At 53.7% G+C, this 25,603-nt stretch overlaps 2 protein-coding genes across 4 annotated transcripts; both read right to left on the bottom strand.

Moving 5' to 3' along the window:
- Positions 1-8,627: 8,627 nt before the first annotated feature.
- Positions 8,628-13,486, bottom strand: KRT13 (keratin 13). 3 transcript variants are annotated; one of them, XM_008012716.3, is made up of 8 exons: positions 12,675-13,486; positions 11,275-11,357; positions 10,914-11,070; positions 10,568-10,729; positions 10,318-10,443; positions 10,005-10,225; positions 9,361-9,386; positions 8,628-9,009 (listed from the first exon to the last, which is right to left on the bottom strand). In XM_008012716.3, exons 1-8 carry the CDS (start codon positions 13,143-13,145, stop codon positions 8,903-8,905), a joined length of 1,353 nt encoding a protein of 450 aa, XP_008010907.3. In that variant the 5' UTR covers positions 13,146-13,486; the 3' UTR covers positions 8,628-8,902. The 3 variants fall into 3 exon arrangements, with proteins under 3 accessions (XP_008010907.3, XP_072861684.1, XP_072861683.1); XM_073005583.1 differs by lacking the exon at positions 9,361-9,386; XM_073005582.1 differs by lacking the exon at positions 9,361-9,386 and having other exon boundaries at positions 8,628-9,005.
- Positions 13,487-19,755: 6,269 nt separating this feature from the next.
- On the bottom strand, positions 19,756-24,939 carry KRT15 (keratin 15). Its single transcript, XM_008012715.3, has 8 exons — positions 24,379-24,939; positions 23,144-23,226; positions 22,866-23,022; positions 22,160-22,321; positions 21,941-22,066; positions 21,528-21,748; positions 20,665-20,690; positions 19,756-20,137 (listed from the first exon to the last, which is right to left on the bottom strand). The coding sequence occupies exons 1-8, from the start codon at positions 24,874-24,876 to the stop codon at positions 20,040-20,042; spliced, it is 1,371 nt and encodes a 456-aa protein (XP_008010906.1). The 5' UTR covers positions 24,877-24,939; the 3' UTR covers positions 19,756-20,039.
- Between the last annotated feature and the right edge of the window lie 664 nt (positions 24,940-25,603).

The raw sequence follows: 25,603 nt of genomic DNA, 5'->3' as shown, positions 1-25,603 counted from the left end.
TGGTAGCCACCCCCGCCCCAGCGTTGACAACCAAAACTGTCTGCAGACATTGCCAAACGTCCCCCAGGTTGGGGGTCAGCGGACACCACTACCCCCAGATGAGAACCACTGGACTCTCAGGACCAAGACTGGGGCTCTGACCCAACCTCCCCTAAGCACCCCCCACTTCATTTTCTGGGACGACTAGTGTGGAGTCTGGCTGTCTCTGTTGGGCCCACTCAAGCAAGTCCTTAATACACCCATGCCTCTGTTTACCTTGTTTGTGACACAGCGTGCTTGTCCTGCAAAATGGGCCCGAGGGCAGCCCTCACCAAGCCCTTTGCACAGTTCTTCTCTGTTCGGGATCTCTGGCTGGTAGGCATCTGAAGTTAATATTCTCATTTTCTTTTTTGTTTTAACCCCTGTACTGTGTGATCCATATCTGAAGCTGATTCTAGGTTTCTCTCAGGACAACTGAATAAGCAAGGAGTCTACTGATCGGAATGTCCAGATGTCCCCATCATTCTCACCTGAGCGTCAAGAGGGCCACTGTGGACCAGAGAGGTGCCTCTAGGGTTGTGGGGAGAGGAATGTACCTTCCCTGGAGCAGGGGACCAGCTCGTCAAAGGAGAAAGTCTTTCAGCTGCCCTCAGTGTCCTGCCTTTTTCCTTATTGTTGACTGCACAGCCAACCCCCTCCGCACACAAGAGAAGGGCCCTGAGCCTGGACTCAGCGAGAACTAAGTTCAAGCTGCTCCATCCCTCTAAGCCTCAGCTTTCACAATAGGTCTGTGGAGGTCATAACACCACAATCATGGGATTGTGAGAACTACATCCAAAGGGGCTTGAAAAACAGGAAGTCATTTCACAGATTTAAGAGACTGAAACTGCTCTTAGTACCCATATAGTCAGAACCCCAGACCAGTGCTGTTTCCAGGGCACAAACCACTTGCCCTGGTTTAATGGAATACTGATTCAGAGGCCTAACCCAGCTGTCTGAGAAAAGACAGCTGCTCAAAGAGCATGGTCTGGGATTGTGTCCAAAGCTACAGCAGTCCCCTCAGCTAGGAGTCTCCATCTGGCCTCTGACCCTTACTCTAGAAGCTTCCAAAAACTCTCACCCCACCTGCAGGCTGCAGTGCTGACAGGACGCCCTGTCCACCATGATCCCAGCTTGGGGGCAGGGGAAGAAGGGGAATGCTGCCATAGGAATGGAAAGCATCCTGGTCTTTCCCCAAGCCCATCTTGAAAGGCCACCAAGTTCAACATCAACCCCTGAGTTTCTGGCCCCTTCTTTGACAGAAAGAAGTCTGCACCCTGAAATGAACTTCAATCTGAAAACCAAGGTTCTCCATGGGCAAAGACCTGAAATATCAAGCCCAAGTCTCCTTCTGCCCAGCTCTGAACAGTCCCTTCTGTGCACAAGGCATTACTGTCACCGTGTGCCCAAGGAGGGAGTGAGTTCTTCAAGCAGAGTATCTCCTTTATGCTTCTCTGGGCTTTGGTCAGAACATGCTGGTCACCACCACCCAAAGGCCCCAAAGATAGTGAAGGAAACAAACCAGACAGCAGCCTCTGGGGCAGCCAGGCCAACAAGAAATGGGTACCGACAAGAATAAGATCTCTGCAGAAGGCCGATGGTTGTCTGTTAGAGCAGCCTGCTGGTTTCAGCCCCATCTTTCTGGTTTCCTCCTACTGCCTCTTCCACCCTTAAGGTCCATACACCCAGATCCTACAGAATTTCCCACCAGAAGAGGCACCTAAGAAGTGTTCGTTCCATGTTTTAACTTCTTCAGATTCACCCAGCACCCAGCGGTCACCCAGGACCCTGGGAGACCCACAACTCATCCTCATTTCCTCCACACAACTGAATTTTCCTTGGAACAAAGAATACATTCAAGCGACAAAGCACCTGGGAGCCCTGTCCCCTGCCCTGAGATGCAGGGTTCTATATATTCTGTGTCAAATAACCCCACCAACAGCTCGTGCCAAATACACTGTCAGCTTAGGTTAGATTCTAGTGCAGACATGCAACAACAGGTACACAAAGTTGAAGAAAGCCTTACAGAAGGGGGAAACCCTACATTAAGACCTTTCTAGCCAGCAATGTAATTTTTCCAGAAACTCCAGGAAAAGTCTTGTTTATTCAGTTTTGATGGTAGAAAACTAAGGGCCATTCACAGACCTGATAAAGAGAGCGTTGCCAGATTTAGCGAATTTTTTAAATGTGGTATTAGGAGCACACTTATAGAGTTTGTGTGTGTGTGGTGGTGGTGGTGTTGTTGTTGTTGTTGTTTACCTTCAATTCTGATCTAACTGGGTATCCTGTGTCTGAAACCTTCAGTAAGGAAACATCGCTGGTTGAGAGGCTTGGCCAAACAAATGCAGCTGTTCCTTGCCTCCTTCCCTTGTGGCCTGTCACCATGGCTGGCTGTTTTCAGGGTCAGGCATAGAGGGCTTCCCTTGGAGAACTGTGCCTTCCTGTCCTGTCACACCCTGCTCTCAGTGGCTGTCATTCTTGCCCTCCCAAGTCCAAACAGTACTTGGAGGTGCGGAGGCTGAATTATCCTACCTCCCATCCTGGCCACCTCAGTGACATTCCACCCCGATGGCAGCTGCCTTCAGCAGGATGACTCAGACCTTCCTGGACAAGATTTGGCAAGTCTCTCTCTGCTCCATTTCCCACCCCAAAGCCTGTGCCCCAAATGTCTGCCTGCCCACTGCTATCACCCAGCCTCACCAGGCTCAAGACGATCTGAACATGCACTCAGTGGTGAAGGAGGTCCCCCCCACTGCCTGGCTGCCCCTCCACAGCGTTGGTCCTGGTCCTGAGCGGTGGCTCCTCCTGACACACTAGGGCCCTACGAGGAGCATGGGTCCAGCTTCCCAACCTACTGTTCGTGGCCTGGTCCTAAGCCCCCATCAGGCCTTGACCTTCATCAGGCCTTCAAAGTCCTACTTGACAAGGCCCAGAGTTACTCTAGAAATCTCTTCTCCCGCAAAATACAAAAGTATTTTCTCTCCCCCTGGGGTGTGGTTTTTGCACTTGCCCAGGACTTCAAAGTTCTGCTCCAAGCTGCTTTTGCCATGGTAGATACCCAGAGAGCCACCCTCACCCCAGCCTTAAGCCGTACCTCTCTGGTCCTCTTGTGGCCAAGCTCAGCCTTCCACATCTCAGGGCCCACCGCCTTCTCCCCTCGGGCCAGCTCTCCCTGCACAGCTGCACTGGCTGCCAGCTCCCATCTGGAAGAGTCCACAGTCTCCTGCTCAGACCCACTGAGTCCCTAACTCCCCCACCCCACTTTTACGGTTGGAGCATTTCGGAGCGTCCTTTCTCTCCCTGGTGTGCTTGGAGAAGCCGTGATTGTGGGAGATGCACGGCCAGGCCCACTGGGAGAAAAGAGCTGGTACCTCAGTGTCTAGCGTCCCCTTGATTCAAGTATCACTTAGCTGAACCACAAAGTGAATTTTCCAAACACCCTGTTTGATTGGACTTGTAGTCTGCATTTACAGGGACCAGCATGCAATTGATTTGACTCTCTTCCTACTAACAAAAGCGTGTCTACAAACCAGACTGCGGGCTCCGGACTGTAATTTACCATGCCTGACACTGTGGATTTTACTTTCAAACTGGTCTGAGATCCTTGGATGAAAGAAGCCACAGTCATTATGACTGTTCATAAAAAGGGATACCAGTTCTTGGCCAAGTCCCCCAAATACCCACCCCCAACAGGTGCCTGTGCAAGTCTCAGCAATACCTGCCACCTGCTTATTTTCTCTCAAACTCTGCAAGAGGGTGGAGGGTGTGAAGTGTGTCCAGCTCTTTCAGAGCCCCCAGAAGGGCTGCTCAAAGGGACACAAACCACATATTCTGCTCTGCTCCAGCCACCAACAATCCCAGGGACACCATCCAAAAGAGAGCAGGTCCCTGGGCAGCCCTTCAGATGCCCTGACCCAGGCAGGGAGGAAGGAAGGGCCCCCCCAGCTGAATAAGAAAAGCTGGAAGTGGCCAGGCGCAGTAGCTCACGTCTGTAATCCCAGCAGTCTGAGAGGCCGAGGCAGGTGGATCACCTGAGGTCAGGAGTTCGAGACCAGCCTGGCCAACATGGTGAAACCCTGTCTCTAGTAAAAATACAAAAATTAGCTGAGCATGGTGGCGCACGTCTGTAATCCCAGCTACTTGGGAGGCTGAGGCAGGAGAATTGCTTGACTCCAGGAGGCAGAGGTTGCAGTGAGCAGAGATCATGCCACTGCACTCCAGCCTGGGTGACAGAGCAAAACTCCGTCTCAAAAAAAAAAACGCTGGAAAAGTCCATCACACCCATTGCCCTGCACCCCCTGCTATGACTTCGCTTCCTAATCCTCCCCTAGGGCTTCCCTTGGCTGGGACTCAGGATCTACTATGGATCCTCAAAGCTATCACCCAACACAGAGGGGGCACCAAGAGGGTCTCAGGCCTAGAATGTGCCTGCAGCCACAGCCTGCTTGTCAAGGACCCAGCTGGGGCCCCATGTTGAGACCAGGCCCGGCCAGGACTGGGTCTAGGGGCCAGCCCCTCCACCCTGTGTCCCAGCACGTGGCCATCGAGGCACTGACCTGCTTTCTGGGGTGAGCCTGCCCCCTGCAGGGCCCGGGCAGGACAGCCACTGCATTGAGGAGGGCAGCAACCTGGTTCATCCCCAGGGTGGAGTCTGGAAGAGAGGGAGGTGCCTGCTGCTCAGGGTGAGGAGGAAGTGGCTGAAGTGCCAGGAGTCACAGAACAGCGCCATGTCTCTCCATCTGTGTGGGCCACCCGCTGCCCTCCTCCCTCCAGAGCCTGACCTGGCTCTGAGGCGCCAAGACACCCCAGGAATATCACAGGCTTGATTCCTTCATCCCCTAGGCTTTGGGATCTGGGAGAGAGCCTCGCTTCTCCCCCCAGATTCCTGGAGCTGAATGCTTGACCCTTGGCAAAGGACCAGCCCCAGTCTTGGAAAGCACATTGAAACCACAGGTCCCAGCTCTCCCGCTGGGCAGGTCTTTAACCCCATCCAGACCTCAGTCTTTCCATGTGTAAAATGGGCACAGCTGTGCCAATTCATGGGATTGCTGTAAAGATGAAATGAAAGAAAGGATGAGAATAAAGGATATGCTACTGTGTCCCCCTTTCCATTATCTCTTTCATTCCAGCAACTCTTGTGCTGACATGGCCTCATTCACAAACAATCACTGGCATGGAGATCAGCCAGGTGCCATTGCAAAGGGGCTGTTTCCTCATAGCCACAGCACTGGGAAGCATCAGTGTGAGACTGGCATGGGCGTGGCATGTAGGTCAACCCTGGGAAGGTCAACCCAGCAAGCCTGAAAAATCTGCCCTCATTTGAATGGCTGCCCCACACCTGATAAAGAGTTGAGTCCCAGAGAGAATGAGGTGGATTCACCACCCACTGCCTCTCCCACCCTTCTGACCATAGAGCCAAGATGACCACCTTCTATTCCCAACTCGGGAAGGCTCCTGCGGTAGCTTTGGCAGAAACACCTGCTCTTGGCCTGCCCTCTGAGCTTCCCCGGGATTCCTGATGGGGCCACAGAGGTCCCCAGATGGGGCCCAGCTTCTCAGTGTCCTCCCTGGGGTCTGGGTGAAAGGCTCTCAGGCCAGAGTCCCCACTGGGCCTAGAGTGCAGCTCATGTCACTGCTCCCATGGGCAACTACCCTCACCCCCACCATGTTCTGCAAAACTAGCTCAGAGAATGAGAGGGCTGCCCCTAAATAGCCTTGGCCAGGGTCTGAGGAAGAGAGGCTGCTCCAGGCCCTGTAAGCCCTGGGATCTGGACCCCATGGTGCCTTGGAGCAGCCAGGGTAGTTCAGCGTTGAGACCCCAGGCCCCTCTCTCAGTCTAGGGTAGGGGCTCCTGTGCCCTCTGTACAATGCTTACTAACAACCTTCATTTCCCATGGCTTGTATCTATTTATTCCCTCATTTCTCCATTCAGCCCTTATAACATTCTAGGTATGAGGATGAAACTGACAATGAAATCGGCCCTACCCAGAAGGAACGCATAGCTTAGAAAAAAGAACCAGAAAGATCATGACCAGAGGTATCTTGTTTACTGAGCACTTACTGTGCACTAGTGACTGTTCTGAGCACTTGGACTTTAATTAACCTATGAGGAAGGAAGACTTAGCAGATGAGGAAGTGAGGCCAGGAAGGTTGAGTAACTTGCCCAGGATTACAAATGCAAATCAGGTCCCTGTGGCTCTAGGCTCCATGAACATTGCACTCCAGTCATTGCTGACAGCACAGGGTCTTGCTGGGATCGGTGGGGAAGACCAGAGAAGACCTAGAGCAAACGATGAAACCTGAGCACAGTTGTGGAGACTGTGACAGTTCATTGGTGTGGGTGTCTCCTCCCACCTTCCTGTTAACCCATGGACTCCTTGAAGACAGAGGCTTCCTTTCATCTGCCTCTCTTTCTCCGGGACCCCATACAGTACCTGGTATACAGCTGTCACTCAGTAGATAGCTGCTGACCAAATAGGTTACAAAAAACGTTAAAGGGTGCCGGGAGCAAGGGCACGTCCTGTGTCTCTTTGACGCCTTAGCTCCTGGCGCCGTTCCAGGCACGTGAACTTGAGCGGAGCCCCACCTTGTTCTGTCGTGAGGGTGGCGGGGTCTGGGGTGGGATTTGGAATGGTGGAGGGTGGACACCTTTCTGCTGGTTTAGCAAGCTGTGACAGGCATGTCTGAGCAACCGCTGTGTGAATAAGACAACTGCGTGCAGCCCATACCCAGGCTTGAGGTGGGGGAAGAGAAGGAAGACAAGGAAGGGGGAGAATAAACCACACAGGGAGCAGCAGAGGGGAGGGGAGGGAATATGAGGATGGTGCCAGAGGAAGGGGGCGGATGGCCAGGGTGCCGGAGCTCCATCTACCCTCTGCCTTAAGCCCCATGACAAAAATCAAATGGCACTGGAGGGGCATTTCCCCAGTTTGTTCATTCATCTCTGCCTTTCATCAGCACTAACGGAGCCCACCTGCACTCCGTTGGATGACAGACCCCCCCTTTGAGGAAGGCGCAGCCCTGCCCCTTAGAGCACACTGTCAGTGCTAGGACAGATGGGCACACACATGTGAACACCCAACTGTGCCCCACCTCAGCTGGGTGCTGCAGAGGAGGGGGTGTCCATCTCATCTGAATTTTGAATAAAAGTTGGTAGTCTCCAATAAAACCAAGACAGGAGTGTGGAGAGAAAGGAGAGAGGAAGGCTGGGTCAGATGGAGGTCTCTCATTGAACAAAATCCCCAGGGTGCCCAGCCACCTGCCTGCTTCCTCGAGGGCAGTTTGGGGTGGCAGGAATTTGAGGTGGGTGAGGGAGGCTAGTGTAGGAGCCAGAGCTGGGGAGAGGCCAGAAGAAGCTGCACCACCAGGACCGGGAGGTGGGCGAGGAGTCTAGGCTTTCCTCAGTGACCAGCAGGGAGCGGTTGGGGTGTCTCTAAGCTGAGAAGAAGACTCAGTTTCCAGTAATCGCCCCCGCTGGAGTGTGGAGCATGGAGGCAGGGAGGCCAGCAAGGAGGCTGTGCCCACATGCCCATAGTTAGGACGAGAAAGGACGTTATGACTAATGCAGTGTCCATGGGAAGCCTTGTGAAGGGGGTGAGGGAGAGAGACAAGGCCAGGATCCGTGCTCCTGGCTCAGCTTTTCAGGTTCTCCAGGATAAAGGGCAAGGAAGGACCAGATCTAGGAGGATGATGGGCGCTCTTTTGCATGGGTGGATTGAAGGAGGTGATGTCTGGCTCGCAGTTGACAATGGGAGTCTGAGACTGGGAGGGACCTCAGTGGAGATTCGAGTTTGGGCGTTTTCAGAACATATGGGCAACTGTAACTACGGGTATGTCCTAGATGACCCGCAGGGACAGTGAAGAGGAAAAGGAGAAGAACACCCACACCAGAATCCAGGGGGCGAGTCAACGTGTAAGGAGTGAGCAGAGCAAGAGGAGGCTGCGAATCAGAGCAGGGGCAGCCAGAGGGGCAGGGGGAGAAAGGGGAGTGCAGAGAGAAGGGGCCAGGTTCGTTTCTGCCCCTTCAGCCGGCCAGGGAGCTAGTCCCAGGAGTGGCTGGGAGTGGCAGGACCTAGCGGTGGGCCAGGGAGGACATTAGGAGTGGATGCCTCAGGCCAACAGGGAGCCATTTGCCTGAGAAGAAACACGCTCTGCAGGAAGCAGGGAGGCAGCAGGTGGGGCCTGGGCCTCCTTCTCCCCAGATCACCCCTTCACCGGCCCCTTGCAGCCTGCCCCAGAGGCCTCTGTACTTGACGCCCACATTTCCCCCACCCTTGACTCCACTATCAGCGCATCGCTGCCGTTCTCACTGAACATCCTCATCTGCCAGGCTGTTGAACTGGCTCACGTGCTCCTGCGCTGCCTCTGGTGTGTTCCATCTGTCCATGTCTGCTGGACACCATCGTCTGTGAGCTGCCTGTGTCCTCTGTTTGCTGTTGTTGTGCCTGTGTGCTCAGGTGGCCCATGGGCCTGTGTCTGTCCTTCCTAGATAGAAAGCTCCCTAGGCCTGTCCTTGTCTGGATTAGCTGCTCCGCCCAGCTGTGTCCCCCTCACCCCCTAAACCAGGGCCCTAGCAGGGGCCACCTCAGAAATCAGGCCAGAATCAAAAATACGTTTGCAGAAAAGCAGAAAACTTTATTGAATTATCGTTTCTTTGGGGTAGAGAAGTTGAGAAACCAAAGAGTATCCAGGTCAGAGAGGAGAGAGATCCAACGGGAAGAGAAGAGCACAGAGGACCCATCCTCAGGAGAGAGTCGGGATGTCGGGTCCTGAAAGCAGAGGGATTGAGGCTTGGGTCCAGCAGCCCCTCCTCTCTCCTGAAGGGAACTGCCAGCTCTCTCCTCCTCTGGGTGCTGAAGACAGAGGGAGGGGACGCCAGGCAGATTTAAGGCCTACGGACATCAGAAGTGCGGCGGCCAGAGGCATTAGAGGTGGTGGTAACAGAGACACTGGAAGTTGTGGTAACAGAGGTGCTACGAGGGCTGACGCTTCCTGGGAAACAGGAGACAAAACACGCTCAGGCTGGAGGAGACCCACCTCAGGCCAGGGCAGGACCCCCCAGGAGGGCTCACAAACTCCTCATAAGTCAGGTGGTTCGTGGATGGGGACTCTTTATTGTCCCCAAAGATAGCTCTTGCCAAGACAGCCCAATAGCTCTATGGGGCAGAGCCATCAATTTCAAAAGAAAAATCAATGAGCAAATGACCACCCTCAGCTCTCCCCTTCCCTACGCTGGAGAGCCCAGCACTGGCTCCCTCCCTCCCCGCCAGTTCCCACCCCCATGGGGGCAGTGAACAGGAGCCTAACTCCACCTCCCCCCACACCATGGGGCTGTTCCGTTACCTGCTGAGGAAGGGACACCAGTCATCCTGGGAGAGAGGAGAGAGGTGGCCATGAGCAAAGGGTAACTGAGGGCAGGAGCTTACCTGTTCCTCTGGGGGAGTGCCTCGACTTGTCACTTGGAGCCCCTGGGCTAGACTCTAGTGCCTCCTAGCTGTGCCCCCAGCTCAAGAGGCAGCAGCATCAGGTGCCTGTCTGTCTTGCCCGTCTATCTGTCTGTCTGAGAGGTCTCTAGGGGAGATATTATTAGCCACAAGATTCAGGGTGTTCGTCCTCCCTCTGGATCGCCCAAACCCACAACCCTCCACCTGAGCCCTGAGCCCACAAGGTGGCTTGATCTCTGCTAAGGGTCTAAAGGCTGCTAAAGCACCATAGTAATAGCTTTGTTCAGCTGAGCTGAATCCAAGCTCATATTTTTCCATTATCAGATGTTCCCTCCACGGTCTCTATTCCCTCCAGTCGAACTCGGAGGCCAGAATCCGAAAGTTTAAAGGTATTAACCTTGCAGCCTACCAAGGAAATGTCCCGTAAACTCAGTGAGAGGTCTGCTTTCTGACATGAGGGGGTGGATCTCTAAGGTGCTGCCTGCTCTGACACCCACGGGTCCTGCAGTCAATATCCTAAGAAAGAGGCTGGAGAAGACCTACTTGGCGTCCTGGCCCTCGAGCAGGCTGCGGTAGGTGGCGATCTCCTGCTCCAGCCGCGTCTTGATGTCCAGCAGCATCTTGTACTCCTGGTTCTGGCACTCCATCTCACTGCGGAGCTCGCTCAGCTGGGCCTCGATGCTGCTGATGAGCCCCTGGATCTGCTGCAGCTGCAGGGCATAGCGGCACTCCGTCTCCGCCACCGTGTTCTCCAGCCCGGCTTTCTGGTGGAGCCACAGAGAAGAAGTTACAGGGGGAGCCAGGCCAGAGGGAAACCTAGAGGTGGTGGCCACCGGGCAGGAGGCTGCAGGCATACCATGCTCAGCTGGGACTGCAACTCAATCTCCAGGCCCTGGAGCGTGCGCCTGAGCTCCGTGATCTCTGTCTTGCTGGTCTGAATCATGGCAGTGTTGGTAGACACCTCCTTGTTCAGCTCTGCACTCTGAAATGCAAGCAGGAAGAAGGTGATGGGGAAGCTCAGCTCAAGCAGCCTGACCAAGAGGCTGTGTCCGCCCGGCTCCCCGGCTATATGGGATAAGGCTGTGTGGGCTGGGAGGGCCGGGTACCTTGGCGTGGAACCATTCCTCAGCATCCCGGCGGTTCCTCTCTGCCATGGCCTCGTACTGCTCCCGCATCTCCGCCAGCACACGGGTCAGGTCAATGCCCGGGGTGGCGTCCATCTCCACGTTGACCTGGCCGACCACCTGGTTGCTGAATTCCTTCATCTCCTGTGGGGATGGGAGAGGAAGATGGGTGAGGCTCCACATCCTCCCTCTCCTTGGCTCTGAGTCTGGCAGAGTGTTCTGGAAAGTGTTTCCAGGTCCTACAGTGGAGGACTGTGTCCAGCTGCAGGGGAGGGCTCCTCCTTCTCTCTGGTGGCTCAGCCCAGGGCAGCCTGCAATCCCCACTCACCTCCTCGTGGTTCTTCCTCATGTAGGCCAGCTCCTCATTCAGGCTCTCGATCTGCATCTCCAGGTCGGTCTTAGACAGGGTGAGCTCATCCAGCACCCGGCGCAGGCCGTTGATGTCAGCCTCCACGCTCTGGCGCAGGGTCAGCTCGTTCTCATACCTAAAATAGTAAAAAAAAAAAAAAAAAGATGTTTTTTGAAAAAGCAAGACATAAATGATATGAGACACTCCCCCCATCCCTGCACTGGACTCCAATACTTCTAGACCTTCATTCCTGGGATGCTCCAATGTCATTGGCCAGATGGGCTTTTGTCTAAACTAAGAGACTCCTGGGAAAGGAGAAGGAGGGAAAAAAAAAACTCACTTGAGCCTGAAGTCATCCGCAGCCAGCCTGGCATTGTCAATCTCCAGGATGACCCGGTTGTTTTCAATAGTGGCGGTCAGGATCTACAAAATGCAGAAGAAAGTTACCTCTAGGGCATGGGTGTCCAGTCTGTTGGCTTCCCTGGGCCACATTGGAAGAAGAATTGTCTTGGGCCACACATAAAATACGCTAACATTAACAATAGCTGATGGGCTAAAAAGAAATTGGCAGAAAAACCTCATAATGTTTTAAGAAAGCTTACAAATTTGTGTTAGGCCTCAGTCAAAGCCGTCCTGGGCCACATGCAGCCCACCAGCCACAGGTTAGACAAGCTTACTCTGGGGGGTCCATGTGCTTGAGGAGGTGGCCTGGGAAAACATGGGCAGGACCTGGTTCCCATGGGGCTCTGCCTCTAAACTGTCCTGTGAGCTGGGACAAAGCATCTCCCTCTGGGCCTCCATTGCTCTTCTGTAAAGTGAGGGGTGGGGCTGCATCCCCTCCAGTCATTTCCATCTCTTTAATATTCCATGTCTGAGCACCTTGGGGAAGATGCAGGGAGTGCATTTCTGAAGAATGACCTGCTGAGAACATCTTTGGTTCGTCATGTCTCAGCAGCCTCAGACTAGCACACTCCCTAGGCCACCGTCTTGAGATCCCTCCCCTGAAAGTCAGGAGGGACTCAGTTTGGTGCCACATATCTCACAATCACTTTGCTGGAGCTGACCTCCCAGCTGAGGGGTGGGGAAATCCAACAAATATTCCCATCCGTTTGAATTTCTTGTCTAAACGTTTATATTCCAAAGCACTGAAAGCCTACTCCATATGGCCAGGACTCAGCCCAGGCTGGTCGATTTCTGCTCCAACAGACTGATATCACAGCACAACAGACAGGGCTTGACAAAGGGCACCCAGGCTCAGCATAGACTAAGCCTCTGCCTCTCTCTCCCCCACCTTGGCCGTCGCCAATTGAGAATACCAGTTTGAATGGGTCCCCTACAAAGTAAACAATTATTCCCAGGGCAATGAATGAATATGTCTCTCTTTCTCTATTGATTTCCCGCATTCTTAGTGGCTTTTAAACCTGTCATGTTTCCAGATAACTCAGTAGGTTAGGATTATAGAGATCGACTCATGAATAACATAACTGTCTGGAAGGCAGTAGAAAAACTGACATGAGTCATAACAATCATAAAAATGAATAATGAGAGAAAATGCATTTGGGGAGTTGTGGCATGAGAAAGTCCATCAGAGATAGAGATTCTAGTGGTAAAAGAGTAGGCTTTTCCCCTGCAAGAAGGATGTGAATTCTATCCACACCTGGTCCCCCACAACACTGTGTTTCTTGGCCTTGTGGGCTCTGCCCTGCATGGAGGACCCCTCCCCAGCTTCCAAGGGCTCACCTTGTCCCGCAGCTCTTCAATGGTCTTGTGGTAGGGGCTGTAGTCCCGCTCAGGGCTAGCTGGGCTCTGCTTCAGGTGCCAGTCACGGATCTTCACCTCCAGGTCGGCGTTGGCCTCCTCCAGGGCACGCACCTTGTCCAGGTAGGAAGCCAGGCGGTCGTTGAGGTTCTGCATGGTGATCTTCTCATTGCCAGTGAGGAGGCCACCATCACAAGCAGCAAAATCAACAAAGCCACCAGCATAACCCCCACCAAAGCCACCTCCAAGGCCACCTCCGTAGCCACCTCCAAAGCCACTACCAGCCCCTCCACCAAAGCCACAGCTCACGCCGCCTCCGTAGCCTCCAACGGATCCCCCAGAGACAAACCGAGTTGAACAGCTAGAGACACCGCGGCCTCCTCCCAGCTGGCAAGAGCCACCCCCAAAACCACCTCCATAGCTGGAGGAGGAGCTCTGCAGGCGGAGGCTCATGGTGAGAGCAGGATTGAGAGTAGGTGCCGACAGAAGCTTGCTTGGCCTGGGCTGGGGACTGTGGCTCTTCCCCAGAGTGGACACCTTTTATACACCTCCACGGGGGCTGGATATCGTCTCTCCTCCCTTCCCCACCCTCTGACTTGGTGCCAACTACACTTCTGTTTCCCACAAGCTTAGTTATCTCTGCTCTCTCCAGGGTGGGTTGTGCCTTTTGGGGATGGCTTTTTTTTAATCCTTAACAAAAGGAATGATTCAGAGGGGACAGCATTCTGCCTGAGACTGCCCTTTTGACAAGTGAATTCTGTTTCACCTCCACTTAAGGAGTTCACTCTGCAGGCTCTGAGCCCCACCCAGAATTAGAACGGGACCTGAGATGCAGAGACCTGCCAGGAGCTTCTGCAAGGAAAGTGGTGGCTGCAGAGTGGCTCTGTGCTTTTCAAGATCACCATAGCCCTCGACCTTCCTTTTTTCTATACCTAAAACTTCTGACTGGGATGTTCTGGGTTCTTCTTAGCACTTCATCTACTCCAGGGGCCCCAGCAACTCTGATGACAAACTTGGCTTGGTCCAATAGAATCAACTGCCTTCAAAGTATTTAGACTGATAAAGAAATACCTCCCAGGCCATCAGAAAAAGTCACAGTGACAGAGGGATCTTAGGGGCCGTCAGACACAGCTGTGGAAACTCAGGCGGGGAAAGAGGAAGTGGCCCTGTGCATTATCATAGCGAATGTTCTCAGAGCCCTCACCATAGATAGGAACCAGGTGAAGTTACTTTATACCCGTCGCCTCATTTAACCTTCGCAGCAGCCCCAGGAGGAGGGTCCTACTATTGCCCCCATTTACACATGAGGAAAATGAACCTTAAGGGCAGAATCAGGACTGAAATCCAAGTCTGGTTCTGTCTGACACTAAGGCACATTTTTTTTAGGTACATTTTTCATACAGTAAAATTTATAGGTCACGTGTCCAGCTTGATGTCATGCACGGGTATGCACTACCTGTGTAAATACCACCCAGGACATTCCCAGCGTTCCATAAATGTCCTTGTGCCTTTTCCCAGTCAATTACCTGACTCCACACCCCGATGTAACCACTCTTCCAGCTTCTCTCCCCATAGACAAGTTCAGAGGTCCTCAGCTAGAGGCTGCTTTGCTCCCCAGAGGACGTCTGACAATGTCTAGGAACATTTTGGTTGTCACAATTTGGGGGTACTACTGATAGCTAAAGACCAGGGATGCTGCTAAACATATTATAAGGTGCAAGACAGTCCAAACAGCAAAGAATTATCAGACCCAAAATATCAATAGTGTTGAGGTTGAGGTGCCCTGGGTCGGTCTGGCCCTCGGGTTGAATCACTCCATGACACTAACTGCTTTAGGGCACAGTCTTGTCCAGGAAGATGGCCCTGTAATAACGTGAGCAGGGTCCTTTCTAGTATGCCAGTCATATGAGGTCTGTCCCAACCTGTGAGTGTTTGATCAAGAGGCCACATAAGAGGATGTGACACAGGACCTGGGGCCAGGGTCTCTGCTTAGGACCCTGAGATGCGGCTGAGAAACTCAGGGACTATGTAAGAATCCTGCCAGAGGCAGCTTCCCCGTTCAGGCTGGGAGGAAAGGACCTCAGATGGCATCTGTGAGGCCAGGCTAGAAGGCCCTCCATTCCAGGGCTGACAATGGAGGACCCTGAACTCAGACTCCCAGTCCCCACTCACCAAGGGGCCAGGGTTACTGTGGACGGCATCTTGGGATCAGCTTTCTGGCCCACAGCAGCCACAACGGTCTGGATGATACCAGGCCAGGGGCTGGGTGGGGTGGCACAGGCATGAGGTTCTCCTGGAACCCCCTTCACTGATTCAGCAAGACCAGAAAGGAGAAATCTGAGTCCGGGCTTTCTGGGCCTTTGTTTTCTGGGGTAGAGAAGTGGGCCTGTGCTTCCCACAGGGGTATCAGCAGGGACAGAGCCAGGGCACGTTGCCAGTGTTCTAATAGCCTGGCAAGGCCGGGGATTCGGGCTGACCCTGACCCTGCCCAGCCCTCCTGCCCAAGCTGATGGCTCAGCTCTCTCTCTGAAAAGGGGTGATTCAGCCCAAAGCAGGAGCTCTTGCTCTCTCGGTAGAGGATCAAAACTGACAAGAGGGTGATTAATGGAACCTGCCAGGCCTGGGGTAACAATGCCCCAAACCTCCCAGGGCTGACAAGCAGGTTCAGGCCAACGCCTCTTAGAGTAACAATGCCACAGATCCTCCAAAGCCCCAGTAACACAAACACGGAGTGGCCCATGACATTCTTCCCTTTGTGGGGTCAGGGCACAGCCCCTCCCTGCTTAGCGGGGACTTGTAATGCCCTGACACAGGACTGCCTTCCTCCAACCCACAGTGAATCCCAGCTGATGGCCTGATAGAGCGGCCTGCCTGCTGTCTCTTCCTGGTCTGAGCTCCAAAGCTTGGGGGCCCGTGGGAGTGCTCATTCAGCACAAAACTGTTGTAGGAACTTTCTCATCCAACCCCTTCATGTCACCTGTGGGGAAACTGAGGCCCAGAATGCCAAGGCCCAGAATGCTGAGGTTCAGGAATAAGGGGGGAAAAATGCATGAATTTCCAGCCGCACCACCAGCCCATCGTGGGCCCTACATTGAAATGATTTCTAAGTTTCCTTCAGCAAGTCGCCTTTCTGAGTCTCTGATTCTCAAAGATTTGTCCACAGTCATTAGATTGTTTATCTGCAGAGGTGAGGCTTCAACCCTGTCACTCAGATTCTAATCTGGAATTCCTTGCTTGGATCAGGCACCTCTCTCCTTGAACTCCAAGGGACCCAGAATCCAGGACGACTGACCAACCTCAAAAAGGGTCTCAAGTCTCCTCCATAGGGAAGAGGCCTCTCTTGAAAGGCAACCCCTCCCCAGAGAGTCACCCCAGGCCCTCTGGGCAGCTCCCACTCCTCAGAGATGCCTGCTTGGCACAGCACCACTCAGAAGTCTTTCAAGGCTACAGCTCAATGCCTTAGGCTCTTGCATTTCTACAGCACCCAACTTTTTAAAATCCTTTTTACACCACCGCTGGTTTCTCAGATACCCAGTGAGCTCAGCAAGGGCTTTGGACAAGGTATACCTGAGTTTCAATCCTCCATCCGCCACCGACTCGCTGTGTAATCTTGGGAAAGTCACTCAACCTCTCAGGGCCTCAGTAGTCACCACTGAAAAATGGGTACTGGATGAGTTAATATTCCAGGTTCCTCAAAGACCTGAGACACAGGAGGTGCTGGGCAGGTGGGAGGTTCCTACTGCCTCCCTTTTACAAATGAGGAAATGCAAGGTTAGCATTGCTCAGTGACCTGTCAGGATTCCTCTGAGCCTCCACCCGGCAGGGACACATTACTTTGCCTCCCTTCCCTTTCTGGTCCCTACAGCCAGCACGGCGCCCACAGCAAGCAGGCAAATGGGAGGAGGTGAATTTCCTAGTTTATTTCTCCCACTCCATATCAGGTTCCCTGAGGATGGGACCTTTGCTGAATATACCCGCAAATCCTGCTCGTGGCACAGGAAAGCTCAGGATAAATGTCTGAGATGCCGTTTCAGGGATACTTTGTCCCCTGGCTTTAGGTGAGGATTGGCAAAGGTGAGTGGTATCCTGTGGGGTCACCCCAGCTCCAATTCAGGAGAACCACAGGTAGTAATAGAAACAAAAATTGCAGGAGAAAAGCTGTCTGCTCCTTATTTCCCCTGTGCTGCCAGCTGCCCATGGAGGGATAGGTGGCCAGGTGGTCACCAGGTGGGCACATGCCCAGCATACTGATGAATGTCTAAGGCAGGAAAAAGCAAAGGAGAAGCAAGTTCACGCATTAAACGAATATTTATTTAGCACTGGCACTGAGAATTCAGCAGTGAAGACACTGAACACAGTCCCTGCTGTCACAGGCTCCCTTCTGAGGTCCCAGGACACAGATCATCTCATAGAGACCCTCAGGATCATCTTGTCCAGCCAGACTCCCAGTTGAAAAATGGGGAAACTGAAACCCAGAGAGAGGCAGGGGCCAGCCGCAGTCCTCAGGGAGATAGCGGCAAGCATGTCTTATGCCCGGTCTAGGAAGCCCAGCCTGAGCAGAGGACACACCCAAGGCCCTAATCTCTGGTCGGAAAGCAGCCATCTCTCTGTGGGAAGAAGGGAGGGGCATCGCCCACTGCCTGCTTCTCTGATTGGCTGGAAACCAAGCCTGACCTCAGCCCAGGGCAGTCAGAAGGCGCACCCTTTCTGCCCAGAGACTACTTAAAGGCTCGGGAGGGCATGAGCCATCCCTGGATGCGGGTGTCTCACTCCAGGGTCAGGCTGGGGATGAGACTTGGCAAGTTCCAAGGATTTCTCTGACAGCCCCTCCAGGCATCCCAGGAAAGCAGAAATAGGTACTTCAGGGAGATAGGAGATTTTCCTCCTACCCCCAAGCCAGAGTCTGGCCCAGAGAGAAGGCACGCTGGACACAGCCCATAGGCGAAGTCACCTTGCCTCTCTGCACCTTTCACAGAGGTTGTTAGTTTTGGAAACTAAAGACTGAGAAAACCCTTTGCTGGCTGCTTGGAAGGCCTGAGACCTCTTGACAGAGGACTGAAGGCCAGTGAGGCAGAAGCAGCAACCAGGCCACCAGCTTCCACTGCCAGGGACCGAAGAGAGGTGGGAAGGAGACTGACTGTTCCCAGGACGTGGGGGATCTGGCAGCTAATGGTTTGGGTGTCAGGGTGAACTTAAACCACAGCATGAGAGACTATGGTTAGACGTGAGGACAATCTTTCTGACGTTAATGACTGTATGGCATTTGGCATGCTTAACCACAGAGGTTAAGAAATGGGTTTCTGTCGGGTGCAGCAGTTCACTCCTGTAATCCCAGCTACTCGGGAGGGTGAGGTAGGAGGATCACTTGAGGCCAGGAGCTGAGACCAGCCTGGGCAACAGAGCAAGACTTGGCCTCTTAAAAAAAAAAAAAAAAAAAAGACAGGTTTTAGATTTTAGTTAGCATACCTCTTAATAAGAGTGTTGCAGCTTCTGTCACCTCACGACTTGAAGGGCAAAGCGAGGGTCTGGAATCAGAGTGACCAGTCCCAGACCCAGCTTCACCATTTCCTGGCTTGTGACCTCATTCAGGTTACTGAACTTCTCCAGGCCTCAGTTTCCTCTTCTGAAACTGATGCTGAAGACTGATACTAACTTAAAGAGCTGTTTTAAGAGTTAATGAGATGCCATCCCGGAATGCCCAACCCAGGGCCTGACATATCATAGACACTCGCTAAATTCCGTTTCCTTCCTCCAGCCCCGGGGAAGTCTCACCTGTGTGTGTTCTCAGGAGGCACATTCTTAATTAAATCTCCCCTGGAAAGAGCAGACACCACTTTATCTCCAACCAGGGTTTGTGGGGAAGGGGCTTGGCACAACAAGACACATGAGGACCCTCTCAGAGGGCTTGACCTTTCCCCCAAAAGATCAGATTCTCCAAAGAACAGAAGCACCTCCAATCTGCATTTCCCAGTGAGACCGAGAAACCGGTTCTCCCTCCCCACCCCCAATCCTCACCCCAGGGCCTGAGCCAGCCCAGCCTCTGCACCCAGAGTTCTCTGCTTCCTCATTTTCGCCCTCTGTTTGGGATGATAAATCCAAGAGCTCAGAGGAAACAGCCTGAGACCAGAGGCCACAAACAATGTGTGCATGGACGCTACTGCTCTAGCAGGACTGCGGTGGAGTTGCCGGGGATGGGGGAGCCAGAGCAGGATTTGGATTAAGGATGGTAAGAGGGGTTGATGTTGCTTTCAACTTAATCTTGGGAAAATCTAGGAGGGCTTCCTGGAACTGGTGTCTTTCCCTCTGGGCAATAGAAGTGCCTTTTGGGAGGAGGCATCAGCTTCAGTGGGGATGGGGGACAGCCTGCAGGGGGATCAAGTTGGGAACTGGCTTGTCCACTCTGGAGGTCAGTTATGCCTGGCTAGAAAGGAGGGGAGATTGGAGCAGCACATGTGGTGAGGGTCAGAAGCGAGCAGCAGGGTCCTGGCAGCAGGCTGTGAGAGGGCCTGGGGTCCTAGAACCAGCCCTGGTCTTGGAGTCCTATGGATATAGGCCCAGACCCAGCCCTGCTGCTTATCATCCATCCACAAGGCCCGGGGCAAGTCATTCTTCTCTCTGCCTCCGGTGACCTCATCTCTAAGGTGGAAATAATAAATCCCGACCACCTACAATGGTGAGGATTAAATAAACCCCCTGGGTGAGTGTGCGTGGCATCATGCCAGTCATGGGGTGGTGAACCAAGGCAATCAATGCAATCAGTCACTTGGTAAATATTCATAATTATAAGATGTGTCAAGTTCTGTGCTGGGTACACCAAACTGTTCTTAGGGAACCTTCCCACCCTCACTTCCCTGGTCACCCCATGGTGACCCAGAAGAGCAAATCACCTGAGTAGCACTATGTTTGCCCCAGCCACCAGTGCCCTGGGTACCCAAAAGAATTGTGGCCATGCAGGGAAGAGGCCAAAGTAAGGGGAAATGTCACCACACGGACCCTGGGTCTCCTCAGAGGTCAGAGGCCAACCAGGACGCCATCAAGAAAAAATGGACATACTACCAAGAGATATTTGCAAAAGGAAAAGTAATTCTTTATTGCATGAACAGACACCATACAAATGAGCTTGTTACACAACGCAGCTGCTTCTGCACCTCCTTGCTCTAAAGAAGGCGGGGAGAGGTAGAGGGGGAACAGAGCGCATACAAAGCCCTGAAATAAAAGACCAAGGGACCCTTTTCAGCTCTCTGAAGGCAGGGACTGGAGTTTGCATGTTCAGGCCCTCTGGCCAGTCCTCCACTTGGCCTGATGAGAGTGGGGAGTGGCAAGGGATGTTTCTCCTGCAATGGGCACTTAGATTTCTCTCTTGCGGGAAGAAACCACCTTTCCATCCACTGACTCCTCTACGTTGATGCGGAAATTGCTGCTGCTACCACCACCTCCGGAAGAGGCTAGAGAGAGAAGGAGCAGGCTTTAGAGTGGGGGAACCTCCCCTCTCTCCCAAGGTGGCCAGGACCTTGGCGGGGCTCTGGGAAAACTAGACAGCAGTCCTGAGAATGGCCACTGGCCAATCCCTCAAGAGCTGCCAGAGATCTGGTGCTGAATCGCTCATCACAGAGACGGGCAGTGGCAATGGCAGGTATGCCCGGCAGGGACAACAATGTCAGGGCTTTTCAAGCTGCACGTGAAGGGGGATGAATTATGGGCATCTTAGTGGAAGTGTATGAAGATGGGGCCTGGGGAGAGACAGGCCCTGAATGAAGCCTACTCAACCTGGAAGCTTCTCAATAAATCACCAGCCCCAATCTCACCTGGGGCTGACAGAAGGTCCCACCGGGGAAGAGGCATCTAATGGAATGGGAATGTTCCCACCTAATGGGATGTTTGGGCTCTTTCTCCTTCCTCCCTATTCCAAAGGGAGTGGTGGCTTCAACATCTCCCCTCCCCACCCCACACCAGAAGAGTGAAGCCTTCCTACCTTCCCTGATGCCAATGTCAGCCATCCTGAAAGAAAGAAGGAAGCTGATTTAAGCAAAGGGCACAAGCTCAGGTGTCTCTAAGGGAAGCTCATGTAGATGCTATGCAGTCCTCTTCAGACCCTACACCACCGCCACCCACACACCTGACCCCTCTAGGGGTGGGACATCCTGCTAACGCATCCAGGCCTGCTACCCCCAAGTAGACAGAATCTTTTTTTTGTTTTGTTTTGTTTTGTTTGTTTTTCGGGGGTTTTTTGGTTTTTGGTTTTTTTTGAGACAGAGTCTTGCTCTGTTGCCCAGGCTGGAGTGCAATGGCACGATCTCGGCTCACTAAAACCTCTGCCTCCCATGTTCAAGTGATTCTTGTGCCTCAGCCTCCCCAGTAGCTGGGATTACAGGCACCCGCCACCACGCCTGGCTAATTTTTGCATTTTTAGTAGAGATTGGGTTTCACCATATTGGCTATGCTGGTCTCTAACTCCTGACCTCAAGTGATCCACCCACCTCAGACCCCCAAAAGTGCTGGGATTACAGGTGTGAGCCAACGAGCCCTGTCGAGATTGTGAACTACAAGAATACCCATCTATTTCAGGCAGAGAATGGAATGAGCACTAGATCTTAACTACCACTAGCCCAGCCTCTATCATTTACAGAAGAAACATGGATCCAGAGAGAGGAAGTGACCTGCCCCAGGTAACAGCCAAGGAGCAGAGTGCAGAGTCCAGATCCTCCCTCCTTGCTCAGTTCTCTTTTCACAGTCCCTCAAGGCTGCTTAGGGACACCCTGCCATTCCCTTAGGATGACCCTGCTCCGCAGCCACAAGCAGCCCTCATCACTCCTCCCCCGGTGCCCAGGCGCCTACTTGGCATCCTGGCCCTCCAGCAGGCTGCGGTAGGTGGCGATCTCCTGCTCCAGCCGCGTCTTTATGTCAAGCAGCATCTTGTACTCCTGGTTCTGAGCCTCCATCTCGCATCGGAGCTCACTCAGCTGGGCCTCCAGGCCACCGATGAGCCCCTGGATCTGCTGCAGCTGCGTGGCATAGCGGCACTCTGTCTCAGCCAGCGAGTTCTCCAGCCCAGCTTTCTGGAGGAGTGACAGATGCATAGACACATCAGACTAGAAAGGAAGCCACTGAGGGCAAGCGGGGAGGGGGCACTGAATGGAGTTCAGGGAACCACTTCTTGAAGGGGCTTGAGAACTCCAAGGCTTAACTAGCCAAGAAGGGTGGGAGCTTCTACCACCCGAGAGGCTGGGATGGGGCGAGGGTGGCCGTACCATGCTGAGCTGGGACTGAAGCTCTATCTCCAGCTCCTGCATTGTGCGTCTCAGGTCTGTGATCTCCGTCTTGCTGGTCTGGATCATTTCTGTGTTGGAGGCCACCTCTTTGTTCAGCTCCTCAGTCTGTAGATCATGCACAAGAGAAGTGAGCCCCGGGGCCTCCTCGGAGACTCAGGGAGCTGGGGCAGGCAGGGCAGGGCAGGAGATCAGGCCCACCTTGCTGAAGAACCAGGCCTCAGCATCCCGACGGTTCTTCTCCGCCATGGCCTCGTACTGCTCCCTCATCTCTGCCAGCACGCGGGTCAGGTCCACGCCCGGTGCTGCATCCATCTCCACATTGACCTGGCCGGCCAGCTGGCTGCCGAACTCCTTCATCTCCTGCAGGGTGGGAGGGGCCCATTTAGAGACGGAGAGCAGAAGAGAAACCTGAGTCTTGGGTCCCACATGCCAATCCTGGCTCTGCCCCTAACACACCCCAACCGATGTTCCCCATTGCACATGAAGAGGTTTGGTCACATGGACCCCTCAGCTCTGAGGAGCTCTCTGCTGCTCTAGGTCCTACCAAAGGGAGGACCCCGAGACTATAGGGCCCTGATGTGAGCTCACAAAGCCAATCAGGAAGTCAGTCATTCGTACTGGCCACCTGGCCTGGCTGTGGGTCTGGGCTACCACAGGTCAGTGCCCCTTCCTCTCCATGAGGGCACCTGGTTTTGGGGTTTGGGGGTGTTTCTGAACCACTAAGCCCCAGGCCAACGATGAGGAAGTACCAGCAGCCCCACTCTGCCTCCCACCGACTTAATCTCACGAAAATCTGGGAGGGCTTCCTGGAGCCGCTGTCTTTCCCTCTGGGCAATTTAAGTGCGTTTTGGGAAGAAGTTCCCCACCTCTCTCGGGTTCAAGGGTGATGGGGGCCAGCTCTCACCTCCTCGTGGTTCTTCTTCAGGTAGGCCAGCTCCTCATTCAGGCCCTCGATCTGCATCTCCAGGTCAGTTTTGGCCAGGGTCAGCTCATCCAGGACTCGGCGCAGGCCGTTGATGTCAGCCTCGACGCTCTGGCGCAGGGCCAGCTCATTCTCATACCTGAGGAGAGAGAGGGAGGCCAAAGAAGGAAGTGGGAGGGGTCTTGGCTGCCTGAGTCAGACCCAGGAGAAGGCCAAGTAAAGTGGGCAACGCAGGAAGAGGAGAGGGAGGGGGAGCGCACTTGAGCCTGAAGTCGTCTGCAGCCAGCCTGGCGTTGTCGATCTCCAGGATGACCCGGGAGTTGTCGATGGTGGTGGCCATGATCTGCAAGAGACAGAGTTGGTGCCTAGAGGACTCCTCTCTCTCCCTTGCTGCTCTCCACTCTGCACCCAAGGCCAGCCCCTCACTGACAATCACCCCTCTGACACCACCAACAAAAATCTGTAGGGCCTCTGGGGTGGGCAGAGTCCAGCCTCATCTTGAGTGTCCACTTCTGGTTTTGTCCCATACCAGCCTCCTTGAGACACCTGCGGAGTTGCCCTCCTTGTCTCCAGGGCACGAAAGACCAAGGAGGCAGTACTGCCTGTGGGAATTGGTTGCCCAGAAGAGTGGTGGAGTGGGGTGTGGTCAGCTCTGACAATAGCGCTCTCAGAGACACTCCACCAGCCCCCCTGTGGACAGCTCATGGTCACTGCCTCCTGCACATCTTGGACACAGCCATGGATCTACAGAACATTCCAGCCAGTAGCAACCTGGAGGGCAGCTAAAGAAGGCATTTTACAAATGAGGAACCCAGTCTCAGGGAGTAAAAAGGTGAGTGAGTGGGTAACAGAATGTGTAATGAGTTCCCAGGTCTCCCAAGACCCAACAGTACTTTTGGCACAAAAGACCTCTTTATAGGAAAAGACAAGAGGTTCTAGCATCTGGGACTCATGAAGCTACACTCCAATCCCATTCTTGCCAAAGAGGTAAAGGAATACTTTATGCAGAAGCCTGCAGGGTGCATGAGGTAGGGAAGGCGAGTTGCTCTTTTTTTTAATTATTGTTTTTGTCCATTAGATACAGGTTCTCACTCTGTCACCTAGGCCGGAGTACAGTGGCACAGTCGTTAGCTCACTGTAGCCTCTAACTCCTGAACACGAGCAATCCTATCACCTTGGCCCCCCAAAGCACTGGGATTCCAGGTGTGAGCTACTGCCCCTGGCTCTTTATAATTGCCCCCACCTGTGCCCCTGTTGGTCCTAACCAGATTCCCAAGACCCCTCCCTTCCTCCCCCAGCACCACCAAGTTGAGAAGATGTGCACTAGCCTCTGCACCTGGACAGCAGGTGCATTCCAAATTTGCTGAGGTTACACACCAGACAGTCGTTGCCTGGGCAGGAAAGGATTTCCTCGAGTCAGGAGTAACACTGACATTAGAGCCATATACAGGGTACCAGCCACCTGCTCCCCTCTCTTTGACATCTGAGGACTCACCTTGTCCCGGAGCTCTTCAGTGGTCTTGAAGTATTGGCTGTAGTCGCGTTCCGGGCTGGTCGGGGCCTGCTTCTGGTACCAGTCACGGATCTTCACCTCCAGGTCAGCATTGGCCTCTTCTAGGGCACGTACCTTGTCCAGGTAGGAGGCCAGGCGGTCATTGAGGTTCTGCATGGTGATTTTCTCATTGCCAGAGAGGAGACCACCATCGCCACCACCAAAGCCACCACCAAAACCGCCACCAATGCCCCCTCCAAAGCCTCCACCAAAAGCACTACCAGCCCCTCCACCAAAGCCACAGACCCTCATGCCAGCCCCGTAGCCCCCTCCTGACCCTGAAGATACAAACCTAGCAGAAGAAGCTGAGATAGTTCGGCTTCCACCTCCCCCATAGAGACTACCCCCACCAAAGCCACCTCCCCCAGCCAGAAGGGAACCCCCTCGGGTAGAGCCACCCCCAAAGGTGGAGGAAGAAGTTTGCAGAAACGTGGTGGTCATCGTCAGGTAGCTGGAGCCCGTGAGTTCTCAGCAAACCCAAGAGACGCTGGCAGGAGGTACCAGGCCAGGCTGCAGCTGGGGCTCCTTATATTCCCCTCAGAGGGTGCTGTGGGACCTCGTCTCCTCCCCCAAAGCAAAGCCAACTCCTTCTGCCTTCCTGACAAACACAGCTGCCTGCACACCTTGAGTGGCTCGTGTGAAGTTTTTCTCTTCTATTTTTTTTAATGCAACAAAAGAGATGATTCAGAATTAATAGTGTTTTCCCCCGGGGCACGGTTTTAACACTTGGATTACAGGTTCATCTCTCCATGCCAGAAGACAGCAGCAGGGAGTGAACTCTCATCACAGCACGGCTACCAAAGCCTCTAGCTGAACTGAGAGCAGCTCAAGCCACTGTGCCCTCAGCTGGACTTCTCCACTGCCCCAAGCCCTGAGCCTCTGCCCAAGGGGACAGCTCCGTGTTCTCGGTTTGGGAGTCCACTTCCTGATCATTACACTGTGTTCTCCAACTCAGAACCCTGTGAGTTAGTGAGAGACCACAGGGCTCCGGGGGAGTGGAGGCCTCTGGGGATGGGAATGCAGGGTCCCTGGGGGCAGTTAGAGGACAGGAGCCAGGGACCTTGAGTAGTGTTCCAGCTGAGGTGACTAGAGGAGCCAGCATCCGTCCGTTCCCTGGTGCTGCAGATGGACTCCCCTCCTCCCGCCTCTACTCCCCTCCTGCCAGCCT

This window comes from Chlorocebus sabaeus, chromosome 16 (assembly GCF_047675955.1).
Source record: "Chlorocebus sabaeus isolate Y175 chromosome 16, mChlSab1.0.hap1, whole genome shotgun sequence".
In the NCBI taxonomy this organism is placed as follows: domain Eukaryota; kingdom Metazoa; phylum Chordata; class Mammalia; order Primates; family Cercopithecidae; genus Chlorocebus; species Chlorocebus sabaeus.
Note: the sequence above shows the minus strand (reverse complement) of the source record. Positions and strands in the feature narration are given on the sequence as shown.

What these genes read in the sequence shown, in the direction of transcription:
- KRT13 (XM_008012716.3), bottom strand. Translation starts at nt 13,145, where the DNA reads ATGAGCCTCCGCCTGCAGAGCTCCTCCTCCAGCTATGGAGGTGGTTTT. An exon ending in GCGGATGACTTCAGGCTCAA is followed by an intron (nt 11,071 to 11,274) that starts GTGAGTTTTTTT and finishes TTACTATTTTAG; the next exon opens with GTATGAGAACGAGCTGACCC. An exon ending in AGGAATGGTTCCACGCCAAG is followed by an intron (nt 10,444 to 10,567) that starts GTACCCGGCCCT and finishes CTTGCATTTCAG; the next exon opens with AGTGCAGAGCTGAACAAGGA.
- KRT15 (XM_008012715.3), bottom strand. Translation starts at nt 24,876, where the DNA reads ATGACCACCACGTTTCTGCAAACTTCTTCCTCCACCTTTGGGGGTGGC. An exon ending in TGAAGAAGAACCACGAGGAG is followed by an intron (nt 22,322 to 22,865) that starts GTGAGAGCTGGC and finishes CCCACCCTGCAG; the next exon opens with GAGATGAAGGAGTTCGGCAG. An exon ending in AGGCCTGGTTCTTCAGCAAG is followed by an intron (nt 22,067 to 22,159) that starts GTGGGCCTGATC and finishes CATGATCTACAG; the next exon opens with ACTGAGGAGCTGAACAAAGA.